The following is a 26,154-nucleotide window of genomic DNA, read 5'->3' as shown; positions in this document are numbered from 1 at the left end:
AGAGAAGTTAAGCAGGGAGAAACGCAGTGTCTAGAAATTAGAAATCCTTCTCTTTCTTACCTTGAGATCACAGTATTATTGTGTCCTCAACTATTTGATTAACATCTGGCTTGCCTGGCTAATACTAACACAGATCTCTGTTTTCACAGGAATGCTTAGAATATATTTAGCATTAGATATTTTTTAAAGGAAATCCTCACCTAAAATATTATATATTCCAACAGGAAACCCTGTGGGTAAAGAAAAGCTTTCTACAGAGGTAGAATGTGTTATCTTTGTCAGAAATTTGGTATTTATTACGTTGATCACTTACTAAGAAATGTAAATCCATTAGTTGTTTACCTTCTGAATTGATGAACTTTGGGAACATAAAGAAAAAAAGAAGGACTTATGTTATATATTCATAAAGGATGGTGTGTTAGTAGCTCAGTCATGGCTGACTTTTTGTGACCCCATGGCCTGTAGCCTGCCAGGCTCCTCTGTCCATGGAATTTTCCAGGCAAGAATACTGGAGTAGGTTGCCATTTCCTACTCCAGGAGATCTTCCCGACCCAGGGATTGAACCAAGGTCTCATGCATTACAGGCAGATTCATTACTGTCTCAGGCACCAAGGAAGCCCAGTAGGCTAAGGCAAATGCCTATTGATGGAATTCAGGAATTGGAATGGCTTTCAAAGCTGAAATAACAGTGATGTGTCAGCTAAAGAGGAAAACAAAATATTTGATGGAATGTTTATTACAGAGGTTTCTCTACTCTCTTTAGCATTGTGAATTCAAGAGATGTTAGGAGGGCTCTTTTCATTTTTGCATGCATAGCAGGTGCTCATTTATGTCATTAATAAAATATAAATTTAGGTTATTATGTTCATTTCCAAATGCTTTGTTTTATAAAACAGTGAGAGATTACTCGCTCATTTCGACTAATTATCTCATGTTAAAATATAGTACATGTTTTCTTGCAATTCAATTATTTAAGAGGTTGTCCATTTGCAACTTAATATGGTCTTTTCATACTCTTTAAAGCTGCTTGGGCATGGAAATAGTTACTTTACATGGAAGTAAATTTCCATATACATTTACCATTTATAAGGAAATGGTAAGTCATTTCTCCTATTCCCTTTTAATTCATTGTGCTATCAAAGCATTTCTCAATTTTAGATTCTGGGACATGTTGTAAATAATCAGATTCAAAATATGAAGAAAGGAAGATACTACTCTTTATCATTTTCTTTCTTCTGAGTTTTTTTAGTACTTATAATTGGATTAGGGAAATCTGAAATTGTATTTTACACCTAATTTTTTTCCCATGTTGTTTCTACTAATAAGAGAACATACTTGTTTGTATATTCTTTTTTATAAATGTATCTAGTAAATATATTAAGCTCTTATAAAATTCATTATATTTATTTTTATTCTATAGTCTATATGTGAATTTATATATAAATCATATTTATAGAATAAAACATATAACATCTTTGTAAACTGTCTGCCATGCTTTCACATAATTGAAGGAAAGGCAGAGATCTTGTGCTGAGTGATGTTACTTTATTTCAGTTCTAACTGTAGGTACAATCCTTTTCGGCATCACAAGATCTACGTTGATATTCTACGTCCTTGTTAATTCTTCACAAACTTTACACAACAAAATGTTGGAGTCCATTTTCAGAGCTCCAATGCTGTTCTTTGATAGAAATCCAATAGGTAAGTCAGACACCAAGTTTCTCAGTAAGTATGCCTTATTAATGCATTTAGTTCCTGATTACATTTAATATTTGAAAATGGATGAGATACTTAGAAGAAAATCCCTGTGCATATTGATCCATTTTCTACAAAAAGCTTTACGGATATTTTTCTCTTATGAGAGAAAATCTGAATATAGGGGCATATAAGTTTTTATTCCAATTTTTTTGTGTATGTAAAGATAAATGTTCACTTTGCAGAATGATTTCAGAACCTGTTTGTTGTGTGGCATATAAAATATCATATGTTAGATGCAAATATATTTTAATATTGTTGACCAGTTTCTAAAAGCTGGCTGTGTTATATGTGTTAAGCTAGGTTGTTGTCTAGGTAGGACCTTCTTACAATGAATCTGCAAGAGACAGACTGTGTTTCTTTCTTTTCCCATCCATTTCTGGGATCACAGAGCTCTGACGTATGCCCATGTACTGAGGTTTATATAAAAATAGTAATAAAATCATTTAAATACAAAATTGATAAAATGTAAGCATCTTCTTCAAAGAAACTAACTTTATAGTTTTACAGTGGACACTTGGTAACGTATAAGACCCTTTGTGGTACATAGCACAAGGATTCTCAGTAGTAAGTTTCTTGGTATGAGTGTCTCTGGAGGTTTCCCAGTGGTTGTTTCTTCCACTTTGAGGCCTTTGACTTCTCTTGCTTCTGAAGGAGCCTCCTGACCTGGGTTTCTCTGAAGAGTTAATTCATCAGTGTACATTCCACTCTGTTTAGTTGGTAGGACTTGTTCTGAGGCCCAGGGTAGCTTTGTTTTGTAGGCGATGATTGACACGGCTTGTTGAGGCAGGTATGTGGACTGGAGGGAGGACAGGAGTAGTCTTGGCCTGGCCATCAACTCACCATGTGACCAAGGCCAAAGCAGAGGGATCCTATTGGGCAGGCAAATCTCAAGGCAGGATGTGGTCTGTCTTGGTTTAAAAGTGTGGCTCTGCCTGAAGTCAGCTGCCTGGGTTCAGTCCTGGTGCTAGTTACAAATGGTAATAGCAGGTTGTAGTTATATTGATATAATTCTTATGTGCTGGTTACTTAATTTCTCTGTATCAGTTTTCTCATCTCTAAATGGGGATGCTATTGATACATTTTTTGACTGTGTTAGAATTAAGCTGATTAATATATTCATAACACTTAGCTCATGGTCCGTGCCTAGTGAACCTTACTGATGATAAGGAAATGCTATCTTGGAACTTCTTCTCTTGTGAAATGGGAATAATTGCACATGCCCTTCCTGTTTCACAATCTTGTGAGGATTAAGGCAAACTATTCAGGGAAGCATCTTGTGCAGATGTATTCAATACATATTGTTTGGTCCAGGCAGTGAGGCAAGCACAGAATGGTTAACTACAGGGGACCATAAAGATCTCATCTTATTATGAAGCTGGAGTGAGGAAGTATTTGGAGGAATCCATACTATTATGGCTGTGAAGTTGCTCCACTTTGTCAGTTAATGTAAAAACTATAGTTATCAAGTTGGGAGCATTAATTGGGACTGGATTTCTGTTATTTCAGCCTCTGGGTGCTCTTGACCACAGTTAACCAGGTTCTTCATGTTCAAGACCCAAGGGCTTCTCCAGATGCTGATTTATTTATTATTCAAGGATTTGGGACCAAGTTTAAATCTTCAAAGTCACTAATCTTAGAACAGTTGGCACACTGGTGCTTGTCTTGCCTTCCTTTGCTCTATCTCTTAGCAGGAGCTCATTCCTTCAAGAAAATAGAAGCCCAAATAAATATTATACTGCAAAGATAGGTCTGCTTTGCCCAAAAGGCTTCAGGGCTATCAATTATTTTCTCCTTCAGTGGTATATTCAGTTGAACTCTTTCCTATAGTTTATTGTCAAAAGTAAAAATTTACAGTAGATTATTTATGGTGGACTTTATTTCTGGTTTGTGATCACAAGAAGAGAAAAGGACATATATTCATACTTTGGAAGCTGTGGTTCATAGAATTAGACTATCCAAGCTTCCAAGTTCTGTGTCTGTCAATCAAAGAGATGAAACTGTCAGACACCTAATACATTTCCCTGGGGTTTAGATGAGCATTGAAGGCAAATCGTGGTGGTGCTTCTATGGGTTAAATATTTGGTACCTAATAGTTTTGTCTTACAAACTAAAGGTCATTAAGAAGTAATGATGAGGAATTCAGCCATTTTTAAACATAAGTAGACATTTTAAAACTATTATTGTGAAGGGAGTTGGAATGTAAGTGGAGATGTTTGATGTCTTGCTTCTGCTGGAACAGAACTTTGGAAGAGCTGTTCCAGCCACTTCTCTTGGCCTCAGGTTCTAACAGGTGAGAAGAGGGGGCCTTTTCACTCATCAAGCATTTACTGATCATCTACTGGTTGTAAGCTGTGGTCCCCAGCATTGGGACAAACCATCCCTGTATTTCTTCTTATTGATTTTTTTTTGTAGTTTTCCAAGTTTATTTCAGTTTATAATATAAGGTATTTCAAATAAATCCTTAGTTCTGCTGCATGCAAAAAAAAAAAAAAAAGTACCCCCAATTAAAGTCATCATATGCAAAGGTTATTGTGATTGGCCCATTGTTAAGTAGATCTTTAGAAAACTATTTTTTCCCAAATAAAGTTAATGTGTCTAAATGAGAGGGAGAAAGATTTCATTGTTAAACTTGGAAACAAGGAAGTAGTGATATCAATTTGCTGGGCTGAAAAAAATTTGCAAAAGACCATCTGAAAGCAAGTGATTAGGAAAAATTATGTAAGATCATTTCCCAATACCTGACACCCATGCAAGTGTGATGTCATTGTCAAATACTGTGGTGTTAGACTGTTGGAACTCTTTCATTTTTTGAAGTGTTTATTTTTTAATTTTTTCTTAATATATATATATATATTTGCTGAAACATTGTTGACTTACAATGTTTCAGGTGCACAGCAAGGTGATTCAGTTATACATATACATATATATTATTTTTGAAATTATTTTCCATTATAGGTTATTGCAGGATATTAACTATAGTTGCCTGTGCCCTACAGTAAATCTCTGTTACTTGTTGCATTTTTTAAATTAGAAATCTAGCATTCTATTCATACTAAGTCAAACAAGTGGAATCAAAAAGTCATAAATTTTTTAGTTAGGCAAAAATTTGTAAGTTTTCTAAAATACATATATTATACATATTGTTTATATATATATATACACACACGTAAGCTTTTCTACTGTGCTTGATAAGGGGTTGAGAAAGAACATAAAAAGAAAAGATGGAGAAATGGAAAACAAAGTAAATGAAAGGGGTTGAGAAAGAACATAAAAAGAAAAGATGGAGAAATGGAAAACAAAGTAAATGAAATGGAGTTCAGTTCAGTTCAGTTCAGTTGCTCAGTTGTGTCCGACTCTTTGTGATCCCATGAACCACAGCACGCCAGGCCTCCCTGTCCATCACCAACTCCAGGAGTTTATTCAAACTCATGTCCATCAAGTTGGTGATGCCATCCAGCCATCTCATCCTCTGTCATCCCCTTCTCCTGCCCCCAATCCTTCCTAGCATCAGGGTCTTTTCCAATGAGTCAGCTCTTCTCATGAGGTAGCCAAAGTATTGGAGTTTCAGCTTCAACATCAGTCCTTCCAATGAACACCCAGGACTGATCTCCTTTAGGATGGACTGGTTGGATCTCCTTGCAGTCCAAGGGACTCTCAAGAGTCTTCTCCAACACCACAGTTCAAAAGCATCAATTCTTCGGCACTCAGGTTTCTTCACAGTCCAACTCTCACATCCATACCTGACTACTGGAAAAACCATAGCCTTAACTAGATGGACCTTTGTTGGCAAAGTAATGTCTCTGCTTTTTAATATGCTAAAGCAAATTAAAGGTTGGTTATAACTTTCCTTCCAAGGAGTAAGCATCTTTTAATTTCATGGCTGCAGTCACCATCTGCAGTGATTTTGGAGCCCGAAAAAATAAAGTCTGACACTGTTTCCTCTGTTTCCCCATCTATTTCCCATAAAGTGATGGGACCAGATGCCATGATCTTACTGAATATGAAGTAGAAAAGTGAAACAAGCTAGGTAAAAGTAAAAGATCACCATATAGTCCAGTTGTTTTTAAGTATAGCTGCTTATTAGAAACATCTGGAGTTCTGGGGGAAAAAAAAGCAATACCTGGGTATTTATATATTTCAAAAAATTCCAAGATAATTCTGATATGCATTTGGATTTTAAAAGGTTATTACAGGTTTTTCTATTAAATAGTAGTTTTCATGATAACAGATTTCTATTATTTTTTTGTTGATGAATCATGATGCAATGGTATTAAGTGAGTAATGGTTACATAATCACAATAATAAAAGATGTTTATCAAATAAATCTATAGTCAGACAAAAAATAAAGATAATTAAAATTGCAAGTCATAAAGGGAACATGATTAACTTAACAATATAAAATAATCACATACAATTTGGGGGGATCAAACAGAGTGATGTGGTAAAGTGGAAATGCATTCATGCATGTGTTCTCACCTGCTCAGCCAGTCTTTGTCTTTTGATTGCTGCATTTAATCCATTTATATTTAAGGTAATTACTGATATGTATGATCCTATTACCATTGTCTTAATTGCTTTGGATTTATTTTGTGAAAGTCTTTTCCTTCTCTTGAATTTCCTGGCTGCAGAAGTTCCTTTAACATTTATTGTGAAGCTGGTTTGGTGGTGCTGAATTCTCTGAACTTTTGCTTGTCTGGATAGCTTTTGATTTCTCCATCAAGTCTTAAACAAGAGTCTTGCTGGGTGGAGTATTCTTGATTTTAGTTTCTTCACTTTCATCGCTTTAAATATATCATACCATTCCCTTGTAGAGTTTCTGTTGAGAAATCAGCTGATAGACTGATGGGAGTTCACTTCTATGTAATTTGTCATTTTTGCCTTGTTGCTTTTAATATTTTATTTTTGTCTTTAATTTTTGTTTGTTTGTTTACTCTGTGTCTTGGTTTGTTCCTCTTTGGGTTTATCCCATGTGTGACTCTCTGTGCTTCCTGGATTTAATTGACTATTACATTTTCCATGTTAGAGGAGTCTTCAGCTATTATCTCTTCAAATATTATTTTCAGGTCCTTTCTCTCTCTCTCTCTTCTCCTTCTGGGACCCCGATAAGGCAAATGTTTGTATGTTTAATGTTGTTCCAGACAACATTTAATATTCTCTTAGGCTGTCTTCATTTCTTTCATTCTATTTTCTATATTCTGTTCTGTGACAGTGATTTCCACCATTCTGTCCTCCAGGTCAATTATCTGTTCTTTGTCCTCAGTTATTCTGCTTTTGATTCCTTCTAGTATATTATTCCTCTCTGCTTGTTTGTTCTTTAGTTCTTCTTGGCCTTTGGTAAACATTTCTTGCATCTTCTCAACCTTTGCCTTCATTCTTTTCCTGAGATCCTGAATTGTCTTCAGTATCATTATTCTGAATTCTTTTTCTGGAAGGTTGCCTATCTCCGCTTCATTTACTTGTTTTTCTGGGGTTTTATCTTGTCCCTTCATCTGGGACATAACTTTCTGCTTTTTCATCCTGATTGACTTTCTGTAATGTGGTTTTTGTTTTAGCCACTGTGGGACTGTGGTTCTTTTTGCTTCTTCTGTCTGCCCCTCTGATGGATAGACTAAGAAGCTTGTGTATGCTTCCTGATGGAAAGGATTGGTGGTAGGAAAAATTGTGTCTTGCTTTGGTGGGCAGGGCCTTACTCAGTAAAGCTTTAATCCAATTATCTGCTGATGGGTGGAGTTGTGTTCCCTCCCTGTTAGTTTGGTCTGAGGCGACCCAGTCCTTGAGTCTTTGGTAGGGTTAATGGTGCCTCAAAGAGAGCTTATGCTAAGGGAGACCTTCCCATACTGCTGCTGCTAGTGTCCCCTTCCCTGTGGTGAGCCCACATCTCCTTAGGAGACCCTCCAACACTATCAGGTAGTTTTGGTTCACTCTCCTGTGGGCTCACTGCTCCTTTCCTCTGGGTCTTGGTATGCACAAGGGTTAGCTTGTGTTCTCTAAGACTGGAGTCTCTGGTTCCCCCAGTCTTGTGAAAGTTTTATAATCAAGTCCTGTTGGTCTTCAAGGTCAGATCCCCTGGGAAATCCCAGTCCCTTTGTTGGATTCCCAGGCTGGGAAACCTGATGTGGGGTTCAGAAAGAACTTTCACACAGTGGGAAAACTTCTTTGGTATTATCATTCTCCAGTTTGTGGGTCACCCACCCCACTGATATGGGATTTGATTTGTGATTACTCCCCTCCTGCTGTCCTGCTGAAGCTTCTTTGTCTTTGGATGTAGGGGTATATATATATATATATATATATATTTTTTTTTTTTTTTTGGTGGGTTCCAGCATCCTTTTGTCAATGGCTGTTCAACAGCTAGTTGTGATTTTTGTGCTCTTGCAGGAAGAGATGAGTGCGCATCCTACTCTGCTATCTTGACTGAAACTCTGGCAGTCCCTGTCTTTCCAGGCATTTACAAACATAAATAATTGCTGGCAGTGGACTGTTTGTTTAAAACAAATGGTGTCAATATTCTGTGATTCCATATAGAAAAGATACAGATTCACATTTTAATATAGCTGTCAATTGGAGATCTCAATTCATGTATACATACCACATGCACATTGACAAGCATAGCCCTATGATGTAGATCTTTTTCAGTTTTGTAAAGGTTGCCCTTGGTTTCAGAAAATTTACAAAAACTGTTTTCCTGGAACTTTGACATGAATTGTTTTCAAAATGAAATCACATCAGTGGGAGTAGGAGGAATTTAGGAAATAAAGTACGTGATTATTTAAGATCATCATCTCTAAATCTCTAAGCTTACAGCAAATTCATCCCAATTTCTAAAATGTTCTGACACATCAGGGACTGTCTAGTTGCTGGAGCTTATTTCTAAATATTTGTTAGGGAAAGAAGAGGGAAGCCAGCACTTCTAATGGTGCTCTTTACAAATATCTACATATACTTCTCTTCAGGCTTTTTTGAAGTGTTTTATAAATGTTTTGACAGTAGGTGAAACATAAGCAATGACTTTTTCTCTGTAAGTAATGAAATCAATTATGATCTGTTGAGTGTTCTTTTCATTCTTGGTAACCAGGATTAATCTGTTAGAAATTTCTCCCTTATTGGGGAAAACTCTAGTATCTAGAAAAAAGATGACAAGCTTCAAAGTACACTTTGAGTGGAAATTTATAAAAATACTGTAATTATGAGGAAAGCTATCATGAAATCAAGTTCTCTGTTCTGGAAATATTTTCGCTTCATTTCTTTTTTTCATTTGCATTTTAATAGATTGTATCATGTGGGGAACTAGTTCAACCTCTTGAACACCTGTAAAATCTATTTTAAACTTGTTAGCCATGCTCCCCATGATTGGAAAATCCTGCTCTGGGTCTACTGTTGGGAGAAAGTAGTGCTACAGAGTGGCATGTTGTTACTACATCAGCAGAAGAAGAGGGCAACAGAGGATGAAATGGTTGGATGGCATCACCGATTCAATGGACATGAACTTGGGAAAATTCCAAGAGATAATAAGGGACAGGGAAGGCTGGCGTCCTGCCGTCCATGGGATCACAAAGAGTCAGACAGGACTTGGCAACTGAACAACAACAACAACAGAAACCAGAGTATCAGCCTTGTGTGATTTTCAGCCCAAGTCCCTAATTTTGGGCTAAGTCAATAATTAGTTAGTGATTTCTCTTTGAGCTTCAAATGGATGTTTCTAGAAGTGTTCTTTAGATTCAGTGACTGATCTTATCCTTCACTCTGATTGAAGCATGTAATGAAAATGCATAGAGATTTTTTGGAGGGTGTTGTAAGAAAAACAAGATATCAATTTCTTTCTCTTCTACACAAAGATGTTTGAACAGATACCAAAGTGCAACTGAATTTGTCCTTATATGTGTTTTCTCACAATAAATAATTTCATAGATTTAGCTTTGAGAAGTTCTCAGAATCATGGATTAATTTTTTTCATTACCTTTAAATATTTAGAAAGAAATTAAGGAGAAAGAGACATAGAGAACAGACCTATGGACATGGGGGGAGGGGAAGAGGGTGAAGGGGAGATGTATGGAGAGAGTAACATGGAAATTTACAGTACCATACATAAAATAGATAGCCAGTGGAAATTTGTTGTATGACTCTGGAAACTCAAACAGAGGCTCTGTGACAGGCTGAAGGGTGGGAAGGGGAGGGAGATGGGAGGGAGGTTTGGGAGGGAGGGGACATGGTTGTACCTCTGGCTGATTCTTGTTGATGTGTGACAGAAAACCACAAAATTATATAAGGCAATTATCCTTCAATAAAAAAAATTTAAAAGAAAGAAGTTTAATTTCTTTCTTATATATAGTCATTATTTTTAGAATGTTCTTTTTTTTCTCTTGTTGGTGTCAAACTGCCTGGGCTCATAAAATGTTCTTCTTTTGGAAGAACTATAAATTTATTATTCTTTATTTTTAGAGAATAAAATGATACTGTCAATAACATTTTAAAATTATGCCTTATAATAGCATAAATCTTCCTTATATTCTCCTTTTTATTTGACATAAAAATGAAAAGATTATCAAATATGGCTTAATTAATTCCACCAAAGGGTGATACTGTAGGCAGAAATATTTATTATTGGTATAAACTTTTAAATGTTAGTCTTGGCATAGTTCTATCAATGGAAGGAAAATAGACACTGATTTAAAGATGATGAAAAATTTGTGTTATTAGAAAATTGTTCTTCCTTGATTCAAATTAAATAGATGTTTATTGACAGACATAAGGAAATAAAAGATAGCAACTGTGTAATACAGTTAGTCAGTGATTTATCAGATAAAATGCAATCAGATGAGCTCTTGTTTATTAAGAAATTGTTAAGTCTTTAGACCAAGTTAGTAGATTTCACTCCTACATTAGGGAATTCTAAAACTCTAATGAAGAGAGTTTAATTTCACTTGGTGCCAAATCTTCTAACCACTCACATCTCCTTTCATAAAGGAGACATTATAGGAGTTTCATGCCTAATTGAGCTAATCTTCCTGTTTCATCTCTTGGTTCCTGATATATCCAAGTTACTAAATTTTTTAAGATGAGATTAAGGTTTGAAAATTTAGATAAAACAATGAATACCTTATATATTTTGGATAAACACTGCATATTTAAAAAATATATAGCTTTATTTTCTCTCCCCTTAGTTTTTATGTCCATTTTTTGTTTGATATAAGAGAAGAGAGAGAACTTTGTCATCAGTAGACAGTTTTAAACTATTAATGGACAGGGAGTTGGGATATAGGTGGAGATGTTGTGATGTCTTAATTCTGCTGAAACAGAGCTTCTGAATAACTGTGCCAGTCACTTCACTGGCACAATCAAGATCTTGATTAAAGCACAGTTATCTTAAGCAGCATTGATGTGGGATATCTGTGTGTGTATGTGTGTGTGTGTGTATGTGTGTGTGTGTGTGTTTGGAGACCTCTTCTGTGTTAGATCATCACACCAGTATAAGGTCCATATTATTAGATTCCATTAAAGAGATGTGTAATTTAAAGTTTGAAAATTGCCCAACAACAAAAAAGTGATCATTGACTTTACCCAGAGTAAATTGAATGGTTTTCTTTTATTTTTCAATAGTGGTTTTGAACCACTTGTAATTTGGGATCTGTGGTGCCCTGTGGTCAGGAAAATAGACGTTGATGTCAGCTCTCCTGAATGTGAGTCCCAGCCCAGATGCTGACAGATAGACCTTTGTCAAGCAATTTAACCTCTCTCTGCCTCAACTCTTGTACAATAGGGATGAAAGTACAATAATAATCCCAATGTTTTTGTGTGTGTGAGAATTAATGTATGTAAAGCACCTAAGGCAATGCCTGGCAAATAGTTGACTTAAATTGTTTATTGGACTAAGGGACCTGATTAAATTTTAGAGATTTTTAAAAATCTCTTTTTTTCCTACAAAATCTTAATGAATATGATAACTTGATAAAAAGGTTGGGAATGGGGAAGGATATGTGTTTTCTCAGATGCAAGAGAAAAATAGATAAATGAGTAAGACTAACAAGCCACAAAACAAAATCTGCAGAATGTTTGTTATTTGCTTGCTTTTGTTTTCATCAGGGCTTAACTTCATTTCTGAGCTCGTTTTAATTTGGTTTCACAAGGAGAGCCTAATTTTGTGTATAAGCACTGAACATCTGGTTTACTTGTTTTTGAATATGATATGGCTGAAGTTTATTACAGAAGTCTATTATGTAATGAAGGAAAGACCATGGGAAATTTTATAAAGTTAGTTCTGTTTAAATGGAACATTGTAATTATTCCAGGGATGTGGATGTGCTTCTTAGGAGTAGTGGTAACTTCCTATATTTTAGAAAATTCTTTACTGGTCAAAATGGAGAGCTTGTATGTATTCACCTTTTTCAAATAGCATGAAAAATGGCAAATTTCACAAGTGAAAGTTGAAGTTGACCTAAAGTAATTTTAGATTGTCAAGCCTTCAAGTGTTATTTACAAAATATTTTTAGAGACATTTTGTGCTTGTTCACTCCAGTTAATTTCAGGTAGTTCTTCTACAGTTCTATTAGATGGGCATTCTGATACTTCAGCACTTCTCCATTGGTAAAATATGGTTAAAACAGCCTGGAACAAAAATAGGATTCTTGGTTAGTTCTTATCAACTGTAGATTATATTTTTAAAGCTGTTGAAGGCATAATGAATACAACAGAACAAATACAACTCTCCTATAAATACTGCCCAATTAGCATTAATAAATGAATCATTTAAATGCAATAAATTGCTGGCTGGGTTATATAGTGGCATTGAAGGAGAGGAAGAAATGCATAGCTCTTGGTCAAGAGTCCTGAGTGGGGACAGAGAGCACTTACTTCATTAACACCTGGCCGCTGGTAGCTGTTTTAGGCAGGCAGGGAGTGAGTCTTGACATTTGACCTCAGTCGTATCTGAGAGGCCTGATGCTCTGAAATCCAGTGATTCTGTCATCCTGCAGAACTTACTTAGAAATAATTTAGTGAAAAAGAAAGTCAAAATAGGTTGTAAGGACTTCAGAGGATTTTTGTGATAGTAGTTTCTGTACACTGTCTAATGTCTCGGAGTTCTGCTGTTTGACAGAGGTTTCATCTGTTGGCAGTTACAATTTTCCCAGAGATATGAGATGGAGACTGTGCATTTTGCCTTAAAAGATAGTTGAGGTGCACTGGGCCAGGAAAAATGCCCTTCTTGGAGATAGTTGTGCATTCTTGGGCAGGAGGAGCCTGTGACAGGTGGTGTCTTGTTCCCTCAGAATCAGCAATTATTACCTGGCCCACATCTCTCTGAGGCCACCCCACTTCCTGTAGTTCAGGTTTAAGAATCCTCAGAAATCATGAAGCTGAGTCCATGAGCATTTTCTAGCAGACATGCTCCATAGCTTTCATCAGATGTGCAGTGTTTAAGAGACACTGTCTTAGAGATTTTTCTGCCTGTTAATTTCTCCACTGTCCATTCCTGACAGTGAGTGAGCTGTTAGCCAAACTCCTATATGATAGCGTGTGTGACATATGCATGTGATCCACGGGTAAAGGAACTAATTTGGTTTAGTTTCCCAGTCCCACCCCTACCCAATACTTAGGAAAAGTAAAATATCAATTACACACCGTGACAAAGCATTTATGGTGGCTGTAGCAGAGGGGTTTCCTGGGGTCATGTGTGAGGTGTGCCTACTCCTTCAAGGTCAGTCTCCTACCATATTTAGGAACAGGCAATGTGACTTGCCTTCTTACAGGACAGAGAAAGACCAGGGATGAGGGGGCTCTCAAGCCTTGGACTCTCCTAGTCAATTATGCATTTTTTTAGACCATCTATTCATTCTTTCAGTTATTTGTTCATTTGTTAATCAGTTCATTCAACCTTCAGTAATTTGTGTAATATAATTTTGAGATGGAGTTACTTTAAATGTTTTGCTATAATTATGGTTTGCTAAGAGAGAATTCCTGGAACTTTTCTAACTCTTTTACTATTTAAAGTATTCAGCATCCAGTGGAGCAGGCAGTAGCGAATCAGAAGGGCCCAGGCTGTCAATGGCTGGTTGGCCATCACTGTTCATATCAACTTAACACCAGCCCTGCCTGTGATGTTCTTGGCTTATCTTTATTAGTAGATATTTAATAGAGGTTTCCAGTGTGTCTAGTAAAATAGCTGTGTATCGTAGATGTGTTGATATGAATTTTGAGTTTTTATAACCTGGGTGAATCAGTCCCCGACCTGGTGTTGTTTGTGCCAAAAGAAAGAGCCTGAATTCAGTTCAGAAGTAGAGGAAATCTGCCGGGGACCAGCCCCGGCTGATCCAGGGTATTCGAAGGAGAGATGGCGTAGGCGAAGATCAGGAAACAATTGCTTAATTAAATGTTAATTAAGGATATAAAGAGTAATAGAATGAGGATAGCTCAGTAAAATTCAGTGAAGAAAAGAGGCTGAAATAAGGATAGCTCAGTGAGGAAATTCAGTGGAGAAAAGAGGCTGAATAATTCAGCCAGAAGGTAAGAGAAAGAAACGACATGGTGAGACCAAGTTTCGGTGAACAAGGCCCGCACTTTATTTTCCAAAGTAGTTTTTATACCTTAAGTTATGCATAGAGGATAATGGGGGAAGGGGTAGAGTCAGGCAGCAAGCCAGGCTTTCTTCCTGCAAACTTATCATATGCAAAAGCTTAGGTGATTTACATCATCTTCTGGCCCGGAGGCCTGTTAACATTTTAAGACCCTTTCTTCAGAAAACTTATTTTTCTCTAAAGGTGATTGGTCAGGAGCCACCCTCCAAAAGCATTAGATAAAGTTGCATTCCTACAGAGCAAAGGTGTGGTGGGCTATAACAAGAAAAAGAATTAACTCAAGGGTCCCAGGTTACAAACATTAAAGCTACTACTTACACCAATTATATTAATCAATACACTGCCAGGGACACAGCAGGTAAGGGATATGGAAACTTAGCAGCAAACATTGGCCCAATAAGTGAAAATCCCTTCACCAATACAATTTCTAATCAATCTTTTAACTACTCAAAAGAATCTGTGTTTAGACAATTTAGAACATCTCCTGCCTCTCACAGTTGGGAGGCTCTGAACAATCACATGTGGCCGGAAAAAACCTATTCAGGCAGGCTAGAAGACTTCCAAAGGAGTTTGTAGGTTGAAACACTGTCGCACCCAGGAATTATTAACTGGAGCTGTAAGCTAACTCTTTTTTCAGAGAGAGGTAGTGGGGGACAGCCCCCCGTAAAGTCAGAGGTGTAGGTGAAAGCACAAAGCAGAAAGTAGGCAGACTCTGGTTTTGGGGGTAAATGCTCGAGAATTTCCAGGGGGACTCCTGAGGCTCGATCCCGCCTTTGCGTGTGCCGAGCCTCCTTCCTCATGACCTTTGTCATGGGCGGAGCTCCTCACACTGGCTACCGGCAGTGATAGAATTCCAGGTGAGCCATTCCAGATCCTGAAAGATGATGCTGTGGAAAGTGCTGCACTCAATGTGCAATATGCACTCAATATGCAATATGCCGGCTCCCGGCAGAAATCTTTATTCTTTGGTCAAAGAATGGAGAGGTAAGAGCTTACACTCTAAAGTACTTGTTCTCTTCCCTAAAAGTAGCCCTAAGCAAGGGTGCTTTACAGATTTCTTGTCATTACACATGCCCCCCACCACCATCTTAAAGCCATTTCCCACTAGGGACTCTGGTTTGAAGAGTCAGGTGCAAGGTTTCTGCACATGGTATCCTGTGAGCATGTGAAACTCAAACACAAAGGGAAAAAATGGTTAGACTTTATCCTATTTCCCAGATTCTATCTTTATTTCATGAGAATCATTAATGAGCTTTGTTGATGACAATATGATAAACCAGACACTTTACTTTGAAACGAATTTCCCCAAGTTGGGGAAAAAAAAAAGAGATTTTTTTCCCCCAGCTAAAAAAGAAAGATTGTTCAAAATATCAATAGAAATTAGAAGTTGAGGACAAATGATTTATTTATAGCAGAAGAGCTTGTTTTATTGATTCATTCAGAATACTCAAGTGCCTTCTATTTGACGTGTTCCAGTGAGGCATCCATCCAGGCACTGGGGTAACAGGAGTGAATAAAATAGACAAAATCTCTGTTCTAGCAATGTCCATTGTTGTTATTGTTAGTTGCTAAGTCATGTCCGACTCTTTGCAACCCCATCAACTGCAGGACACCAGGGTTCCCTATCCTTCAGTTCAATTCAGTTCAGTTGCTCAGTCGTGTCCGACTCTTTGCGACCCCATGAATCGTAGCACGCCAGGCCTCCCTGTCCATCACCAACTCCTGGAGTTCACCCAGACTCACATCCATCGAGTCAGTGATGCCATCCAGCCATCTCATCCTCTGTCGTCCCCTTCTCCTCCTGCCCCCAATCCCTCCCAGCATCAAGTCTTTTCCAATGAGTCAACTCTTCGCATGAGCTGGCCAAAGTACTGGAGTTTCAGCTTTAGCATCATTCCTTCCCTATCCTTCACCATCTCCCAAAGTTTACTCAAACTCATGTCCATTGAGTTGGTGATGCCATCCAATAATCTCATCCTCTGTTGGCCCCTTCTCCATATTCTAATTTGTGTGAATAAAAAGAAGACAAGTGGTTGTTAGCTCCTGGAAGGAAAGAATGGAATTTAAAAGGGCAATAGTTATACATGTAGATAAGACAAGATCAATTTAAATGTTCTTGAGACAGAGAGTATAGCTGATTCCCATTGGGTCAGTGACTCCTGAATGGGTTCTTTGCCTGGAGTCACAAATGCCACTTTTGAAACCTGGTTGTGTATAGTAGAACAGAAACTTTATTCATTGTTTAAGGAATAAAGGGAGAACTCTTGCTCGAAACACACCTTCTCCCCAACGGGAGGGGGCAGTAGAGGAACTTTAAGGGATAAGAGGCAGGTATGTCACTGGGGTCTAGGAAAGGGGCAGAGATTTCTGGGAACAGCCAGGTTATCTGGAACATGGGCAGTCTTCCACACTCCTTTGCATATGGCAAGAATTGTGCCTCAGTTCAGTTCAGTTCAGTTGCTCAGTCGTGTCTGACTCTGTGTGACCCCATGAATTGAAGCACGCCAGGCCTCCCTGTCCATCACCAACTCCCGGAGTTCACCCAGACTCACGTCCATCGAGTCAGTGATGCCATCCAGCCATCTCATCCTCTGTTGTCCCTTTCTCCTCCTCCTGCCCCCAATCCCTCCCAGCATCAAAGTCTTTTCCAATGAGTCAACTCTTCGCATGAGGTGGCCAAAGTACTGGAATTTCAGCTCTAGCATCATTCCTTCCAAAGAAATCCCAGGGCTGATCTCCTTCACAATGGACTGGTTGGATCTCCTTGCAGTCCAAGGGACTCTCAAGAGTCTTCTCCAACACCACAGTTCAAAAGCATCAATTCTTCGGTGCTCAGCCTTCTTCACAGTCCAACTCTCACATCCATACATGACCACAGGAAAAACCATAGCCTTGACTAGGCGAACCTTTGTTGGCAAAGTAATGTCTCTGCTTTTCAATATGCTATCTAGGTTGGTCATAACTTTTCTTCCAAGGAGTAAGCGTCTTTTAATTTCATGGCTGCAGTCACCATCTGCAGTGATTTTGGGGCCCCAAAAAATGAAGTCTGACACTGTTTCCACTGTTTCCCCATCTATTTCCCATGAAGTGATGGGACCGGATGCCATGATCTTCATTTTTTGAATGTTGAGCTTTAAGCCAACTTTTTCACTCTCCAATTTCACTTTCATCAAGAGGCTTTTTAGTTCCTCTTCACTTTCTGCCATAAGGGTGGTGTCATCTGCATATCTGAGGTTATTGATATTTCTCCCGGCAATCTTGATTCCAGCTTGTGCTTCTTCCAGTCCAGTGTTTCTCATGATGTACTCTGCATATAAGTTAAATAAGCAGGGTGACAATATACAGCCTTGACGTACTCCTTTTCCTGTTTGGAACCAGTCTGTTGTTCCCTGTCCAGTTCTAACTGTTGCTTCCTGACCTGCATACAAATTTCTCAAGAGGCACATCAGGTGGTCTGGTATTCCGATCTCTTTCAGAAAAAATTCCCACCTTGGGTAGAAATCTTAACCTGATAATGAAACAAATTTAACTTTCAGACAGTTTCAGTCTCATCTGTGCACGAACATTCATTCCTGTGGTCAAGTCAGAGCCGGTTCAGGGAAGCTGACCACTGGCTATCTCTCAAAGCACAGCTGCAAAACATCTCTGTCAAATACTAGATGTGTTGGAAACAAACACAGAGGTAAATTAAGACAAAGATCATTTAGCTCCCAGGGGTGGGTATGGGTGACAAAGGAACATTATCAGAAATGTTCAGTTTCTTCTTTGCTTTTCAAAGTGTGGTGCCTAGACCAGCAACATCAGCATCACCCTAGAGTTGTTAGCAATCCAGAATCTCAGATTTCACACGTGCTCTTGAGAATTTACATTTTAAGCAGACCCCTGGGAGATCTAGGGAAGACTAGAGCATTGGTAGACTCCATAGTGATCAGAATTAATCTTTCCAACTTTTCCACATATTGACATGTACCAAGATGGTCACTAAGTCGGTTACATGTCTTACAGTCTCACTTCAGTAAGAGCCACTTTTAAAATAGTAATTTTACTTATTTGTTTTTTATTTTTGTGTAAGCACAGAAGGCTTCCCATCTTAGACCAAAAATGGCTGGAAAGCCACTGGGTTTATGGTGTATTGTTAGTAAATGCCATCTGACCACTAACACCTGGCAGTTTGCATTTTGTTATAGATTGGTGTGAAATGTGGTCCGTATTAACAAAAGGTGTATAATCTAGATGTGAATTCAAGGCTAGTACACATGGATAGTAGTTAAAGAACTAAATAGATTATACCATGATATGTTCTGAGAATAGACCCAGGCTTCTGGTGGAATCTGGAAGGATGCTGAAACAGTTTCTCATCAATGTCAGAAAAACTATGTCTTTAAACATGAGAGTTGCTATGGCTTTGCTGAGAGCCTGTGGAGTCTTTTTTTAGGTCCTACTTTGTTGCAAGTTCTCCTCAGTCCTCAGCTCTAAACATAAAGATGGAGGGTGGAGGCAGATACTGGCAACAGCAAAATGTATCAGCTGAAAGGACAGTATTATAAAGTTATTTTTAGGAAATAGTAGTTAGGTGGGGGTTGGAGTGCATTTTAGGTAACCAGTAGTAACCCCACAGGACATTGCCATGTTTAAAAACAGTTAAATCAGACCAAAGCGGGGAAAAGAAAAAAAAACAAACAAACAAACAATGAGACCATTGATGCTCAAAATATTAGATCTGAGTTTCAAGAAAAGATGTATTTCTGCTAGCTTTTAAGGTAACAAAACTCTGTAGTCCTCATAAAAGGTTCTCATTAAAAGTTTCTTTCTAAGTAGTAATAAAATTTAACTTTATACAAATGTTTCATTTCCCCAACTAATTTTAGCACACAGTCTTTTGTTGTACCTGTGGTGACTGTTCTAGTCAAGGCTTTGGGGTTGCTAGTGCCAGAATCTACCCAGGTTAGTTCAAAGGCAGAGGGTTTGATGGAAAGGAAATGGGTGTCTCATGGAGCTGGAGCAATGCTTACTTTCCTGAAGCTAGGAACTGGGGTCCTCATGGATATTGGAGCCATTGTCACAGGATGCTTGCCTGTTCCCAAGACCCCTGTTTTCTTATCTTTGCTGGATGTGATGACTCTGCTCCACTTTCCTGCTTCTTTCCTGGCCTTATAGTTCTCAGGAGGGGAAATCAGAATGACTTGGTGGCTAGTCATGGGTTAGGACCACTGGTACTTTGGTCCATTAGCTGTGACCAAGGCTGTAGAGGTTTCCTGAGAGAAAAGCAGTTATTCCAAGCCTGTCCAATAAAGATAAAGGAGTTCAAGTGAGTGGCAGATTCCTGGGAGCTATGTTTGTCAGCAAGAGTCTCAGGAGGAGAAAGGGCTAAGGTTGAGATCTGGACAGAGTGGGTGGGAACTGAGGACCTTCTTCGTGGGTAAACAGAGGAGTGAAAAGAGTCTTTCATCAGAATAAGGATATACAACCAAGAGTGATGGGAGGTTAGGTGGACATTATCCCTAGAGACAATAAGAGGCAATGAATGATATTGCAGGAAATTGCCCTGAGAAGGGAGGTTCCTTGTCTCCTCTTTCTGCTCGGTGGAAATCCCAGGATGGCTTGGCAGTAGCACCCACCTCATGATAAAATATTGTATGCTTAATACTATTGCATCATCCTGAGCAAGGTGGGACCTTGTCTCCTCCATCATCAGTAGCTTGGTCTACAAAAGGATTTGAATATTTCTGTTTGCTGCAGAACCCCTTCTTGAAATGCCATCTCTAAGTGAACATCCAGATGAACGTACAGGGCTCTATTTAGAGGAGATGGGCAATAAAGGAGACATATGGGGTGTCTTTTCCTCCACTTCTTCTGCTTCATTCTCCAAGGCATCTCTGTTGAATCTCAGATGCTTCCCAGGATAAAGCTTGGGATGAATAGGCCTGGTTATCTTTCATGCACCTCAAAGCTCTAAAATCCCAAAAGGATAATAAGAATAACACCTTTCGCATGTGCTGCTTCATCATTTAGATGGTACCTGTGTATGCATAATCTCTTCTATCTTCATGATCTTTTATCCTGTGAAAGTTATCATCTCCGTTTTACAGGTAAGGGATTTGCCTCTCAGTGGAGGTTGAATGAATTGCCTAAAGGCCTCTTGCTGCTGAAGGCCAGAGGAGGACCATTACTTGATGGTTTTCCACTGGTGGTTTCCTATTAATATTTCTGTTGCTCTTTTAGTTTCATAACCTTCTTTGAGCAGCCACCATATTGATGACCTATTCTAACAGCAATAAAGTTTTGTTAATTCTAGCAAAAACAAAGCAAACATGAAGCTCTCAGACTTCTATAGCTTGAGCTCCTGTTCTCAGGCTCACCCAAGCTGAATTAGTTTATGTAGAATGATGCAGGCCGTCTATGCTGGGCCACCTCCCTTAGTGGCTCTCTCATATACACAGGGATCCTTTTCAGCCTGGTGAACATCTCTAGGTTCTACTTTCCTTTGGACCAGTTTTGCTCCATCCCCTTGCATGGCATGTTTGGTATGCCTCTTTGGAGAGACTGTGCTTCTTTTCCAATATGTTGCATGGATGTAGATCCCACTTCTCACCAGGACAGTAGGTCTTTTATTGTTCTCCCCACCCTGCCCCTCTACACTCCATTGGACTCAAGGCCTGGCCTTGGCACTGCACTCCTGGTATCTGACTTTCTGCAGGGCTGTCAAACCAATGGCTGATTCTTTTCAAAAGAGTTAGGTTCAGGAACCATTAATGAAGCTAACCATGGGCATATATAAAGAAGTTTGCAATATTGAAGAGTCACAGAACACATCTGCTCTTACTCACAAGGTCAGGTGTGGTGTGACCTGATATAGTCTTTTTTGCTGAGACTAAGACTAGTTCTTTGGTAAAAAAAAAAAAATGGCACCCAAAAAGACACATGCTATGTCATTGGTGAGCTACAGAAACCTTAGGCACCTTAGGCTGAATGAAAGAAGCCAGACCCAGAGACTCTATATTGTACAATCCCATTTGGATGTTATGTCCTGGAGAGGCAAATTTATAGAGAAAGAAAGTAGATTAGTGGTTGCCTGGGGCTGGAAGGGGGAATCGGGAGTCACTGTAAATGGCATAATGGTCCATTATGTATTAGGGGCATAAAAATGTCTTATAACTGATTTTTGGTGATGATTGCTTCACTCAGTAAAGTTACTAAAATTCATTGAATTGTACACCTGAAAAGGGGGAATTTTATGAAATGTAAAATATACCTCAGTAAAAATGTACCTTGATATTTTATGATATATAAATATATAATTTCTGTTGCTTAAAAAAATGGAACCAAGACCGGATGTAGAAACTTCAAAGTTTTAAATTTCAATTTGGTTATAAGTAAGCTGAGGCATCCTAGTTGTGGGTCAGGTGTCAGAATTCTAGAGGTGACTGAGTCCAGCTTAGAGTATTGACTCAGTTCTTAAAATACAATCACTATGAATTTGTATTTTGACAAATTCAATGGCATCTTTTGTGATATTCTGTCTTGTGGACAAGACAGAAAACTGTGAACCAGAGCAGTTAGGAGGACCCTGATTGGTTCTTTGATATCATGGTCTTCAAGGGGGGTTACCTCTCTACTCTCATTTGTCTTTGCCTTTCTCTCTTCGCTTCCCCTGCTCCTCCCTATCACCCCTTTCTTTCTCCTCCCCCTCCTCCCCTCTCTACTTTACATTTTTACACAAGTAATACACAGTGTAGGGAAATAAGAATGGACAGAAAAAATTAAAATTGTGCTTAATACATTATAGACTTGTTTCAGACTTGTTCGGGTTATTTTTTACTAGTGACTTTATAAGTATGCCACATTCAACAGATTGATACACTTACCGACTCCTGGGGATGTAATCCCAGACATGGACTTTCTGGGTCAGAAGGGATGAACTCTTAGAGGGGTTTACACATATTGCTCAATTGTTCTCCAAAATCTACCTGTTCAGTACAGATGAAAGTGATGTGTCCAAAACATGATCCGGCCTCTAGAATTTACTGTGGTTGTAGCTTTGTGACTGGCTATGCAGGATGAGGGTAGGCAGTGATACCACTTTACCCTAAAGTAATCAAGACTTGGGCACAAGGCATTAACTGAGACTGGCTGTCTGGGTCTGGTCAAGAGACTGCAGACAATATAGGACCATGCCTTATGAAGGATCATTGAGGCATCAAGGAATAGTTGCTAGAAAGGATATGATTCATTTCATTCAAGTATTTGAAAGGCTGTCATATCAAGAGAAATTAGATTCACCTTGTGTGGTTATAAGGGCAGAGTGAGTCTTCCAGGAAGACAAGATTCAGTTTAAAGTGAGAAAGCCTTGTCTACAGAACAGTCTGAAAATTGGTTGGGTTTCCCCTGTTAATTTGAATCCCTCTTCCCTCTACATCTCTGGAGATCTTCCATCAGGGGCTTCATGTCATTTGGATGAGAGTCGTGGTATGTGTGTGAAGGGAATTCATGATAAGGATTTAATATTTCATTTGGAGACTTCTGAGAAAACTTTATTACTACAGGCTGTGGGCTTGAAATCACAGCTGCAGTTAAAATGTGCTCAGTCGCTCAGCTGTGTCCTCCTATTTGCCACCCCATGGAATGTAGCTCACCAAGCTCCTCTGTCCATGGGATTTTTCAGGTGAGAATACTGGAGTGGGTTGCTATTTACTCCTCCAGGGGATCTTCCCAAACCAGGGATTGAACCCTTGTCTCCTGCTTCTCCCTGCACTGGCAGGCAGATTCTTTGCTACTGAGCCACTTAGGAAGCCCACTCTATCCCAAAGCCAGAGGAAATATTCTGCAAACACCGTGTGTTCTCTTAATGTTTCTTAGAATAGGAAGAAACTGTTGAATTTTCTCATCTCACATTTTTTACACTTAGCTCATTGATGAATAAGTGCTTAGTTTTTGATGATATTAGGTTCAATTTGTGTAGTCACTGTGTGGGGAGATGGTTTTCCTCATTGTTTTTATTCTTGTATTTTGCACTCTTTGCCAACCCTTAGTCTCTCAGACTTTAAGGTTCACACACCTGGTGAAAAGTAAAGGGGTAGATTTTACATACTGTTCACTTCATCTTAAAAATTTTTCAATACTGGCTTTAACACTTTCTAAGCCGAATCATACTTGTAGTGTTTACGAATCTTGTCAATGTTAAAAGTTGCATTTTCAAACAAATTACAAGCATTTAAACCACATCTTTAACATTTTTGACATATATTTTCTTTATTCAAAATTGCTACTTTGAGAAGTTTAAAAATGACCAGAGAGGTCACAACATTCATAAGAATATGTGCAAAAATTTCCCATCTGATTTTAATGTTCCTGAAGCAGAACTAATTAAATAATAACCCAATTTCTTGCCCCTCGGAAAATGGTCTGGGAAATAGGGCATCGCCTGACAGCTTGGAGGAATGCAAACTCTCTGGCTCCCCCAGCACTCCTGAATCAGAATCTGCATTTTACCAAGTAGACCCTCCCGCAGCTCCTGGTGGATTTTCCCAGGGGACGTGATGCTGCAAAACCTGGGGCTCAGAGTCATCATCTCATTGGTGGTTGAGCACCTGGTAACTAACATGGCATCGTGACTGAGTTCTTTCACCTGCATGAGCCCATTTAGTCGAGACTCGTCCTCTAGGGCAGGCATTCCTAGAGGCTCAGAGAAGTTGTCATTGGGCCTGCAAAAGTGTCACTGAGAGACGGTTTCTGGAGTCTGTATTTCCTAGGCCTGAGACAGGAAAATTGAGACACAGGCTGTGATGGCCTGACCAAGGGTGAAATATTCCAGCAGCTCCAGCTCTTGGCGTGGGCACACCCTGTGCAGCCAGGTGCCCTGTGGAGGACAGAAGAGCCACATTCAGGCCACAGAAATTCAGCCCTCAGCTGCTGCTCATTCACGGTCTTGCTATGGCTTGCTGTGCAGGCTTCTGGAGGAAATCATCTCTGACAGAGGTCAGGAAGAGCAGGTCAGGTTCCCATGTCTCAACTGCAGGCTGGCTTCCTAAAGTCTCAGTTATAAAAGAAATTCAGGGGTCTAGGTAACAGGAGTTGCTATACCAAAGTCGTGTGTGTGTGTGTGAGTGTGTGTAGCTTCAATTTCTTTAAATTTGATCATTAAAGGACAAGATATTCATTAGAAATTAGTTCTAATCTTCCAGTCTTGCAGCCCTTAGGATATACTGTTTTTGTGGATTTTGAGAAGGGGAATAAAATCAATAATGATAAGTGATCTTTAGTCATTACACAATATTGCCATTTTCCTGCCTACATCCCTCTGATCTTGGATGCTTAAGCATGAGTCTCTGCTTGTCACACCTGGTACACCTGTGAAAATAATGACATAACCATTACAGACTCAATGTGAAAATGACAGGAATCTACAGTTTTCCAAAATGTGAGTTGCTGTGAACCTTTTTCTGGGAAAAAATTGCAGAGAGATTATAATAATGTTTATTTTAAAAGTATCACTTATCAAAAGTAATTTTGATAACTAAAGCAAAATTAGTATAGCAATTGGGATTAACTGAAGTATTTTGCAAGTGTTTATTTTCTGACTTAGCACTTGAAATGAGCTTTAGATAGGATGGATCTAATAATAGAGAACATTCTCAAATCCACCAAGTCTTCTTGATGCTGCCACAAGATTTTCCACCATTCATTTAAAAATCAGAGCTCAATTTCACACCCCACCCACTGCCATTTGGTGTAACTTTGTTTCTCTTTAGATATCATCCTATTTTCTTTCTTTACCATTGACATTAGCTTATTTCATATGAATCTATAATATATTAAATACATATAGTTTAAAAATATCCATCAGCAGATGAATGGATAAGAAAGCTATGGTACATATACACAATGGAGTATTACTCAGCCATTAAAAAGAATACATTTGAATCAGTTCTAATGAGGTGGATGAAACTGGAGCCTATTATACAGAGTGAAGTAAGCCAGAAGGAAAAATACCAATACAGTATACTAACACATATATATATGGAATTTAGAAAGATGGTAACAATAACCCTGTGTATAAGACAGCAAAAGAGACACTGATGTATAGAACAATCTTATGGACTCTGTGGGAGAGGGAGAGGGTGGGAAGATTTGGGAGAATGGCACTGAAACATGTAAAATATCATGTATGAAACGAGTTGCCAGTCCAGGTTCGATGCACGATACTGGATGCTTGGGGCTAGTGCACTGGGACGACCCAGAGGGATGGTATGGGGAGGGAGGAGGGAAGAGGGTTCAGGATGGGGAACACATGTATGCCTGTGGTGGATTCATTTTGATGTTTGGCAAAACTAATACAATTATGTAAAGTTTAAAAATAAAATAAAATTTTAAAAAAATATTGTTTTGGTTTGTTCATGAATTGTTTCTCTTAAAGGGCTTGTCTGGGGGAATAAATAATTTCTCATGTCCTGTTCTTGCAGGAAGGATTTTGAATCGTTTCTCCAAAGACACTGGGCATATGGATGACTTGCTTCCCATGACATTTCTTGATTTCATCCAGGTAACAACAGTCCTGTTAGAGTTCTCACAGGAAGAGCACAGAGTCTGTTTCTTTCTTTCTTTTTTAATTAGTTTTTTTAAATTTATTTATTTTAATTGGAGGCTAATTACTTTACAATATTGTATTGGTTTTGCCATACATCAATGTGCATCCACCACAGGTGTACATGTGTTCCCAATCCTGAAACCCCTCCCACCTCCCTCCCCATACCATCCCTCTGGGTCATCCCAGTGCACTAGCCCCAAGCATCCTGTATCCTGCATTGAACCTGGACTGATGATTCGTTTC

General features: G+C 38.7%; 1 protein-coding gene across 1 annotated transcript in view; it reads left to right on the top strand.

Moving 5' to 3' along the window:
• The window catches only part of LOC113888449 (multidrug resistance-associated protein 4-like), a gene marked incomplete at its 5' end in the record, with an annotated part of 89,538 nt that overhangs the window by 27,961 nt on the left and 35,423 nt on the right, over positions 1 to 26,154 (top strand). The window contains 2 exon segments of the mRNA XM_027535576.1: positions 1,555 to 1,701; positions 25,787 to 25,866. Of these exon segments, the coding sequence (XP_027391377.1) occupies positions 1,555 to 1,701; positions 25,787 to 25,866 (227 nt within the window).

The sequence above is a fragment of the Bos indicus x Bos taurus genome, unplaced genomic scaffold (genome assembly GCF_003369695.1).
Source record: "Bos indicus x Bos taurus breed Angus x Brahman F1 hybrid unplaced genomic scaffold, Bos_hybrid_MaternalHap_v2.0 SuperScaffold_100136, whole genome shotgun sequence".
Classification (NCBI taxonomy): domain Eukaryota; kingdom Metazoa; phylum Chordata; class Mammalia; order Artiodactyla; family Bovidae; genus Bos; species Bos indicus x Bos taurus.
This window is presented reverse-complemented; position numbering and strand designations above follow the sequence as displayed.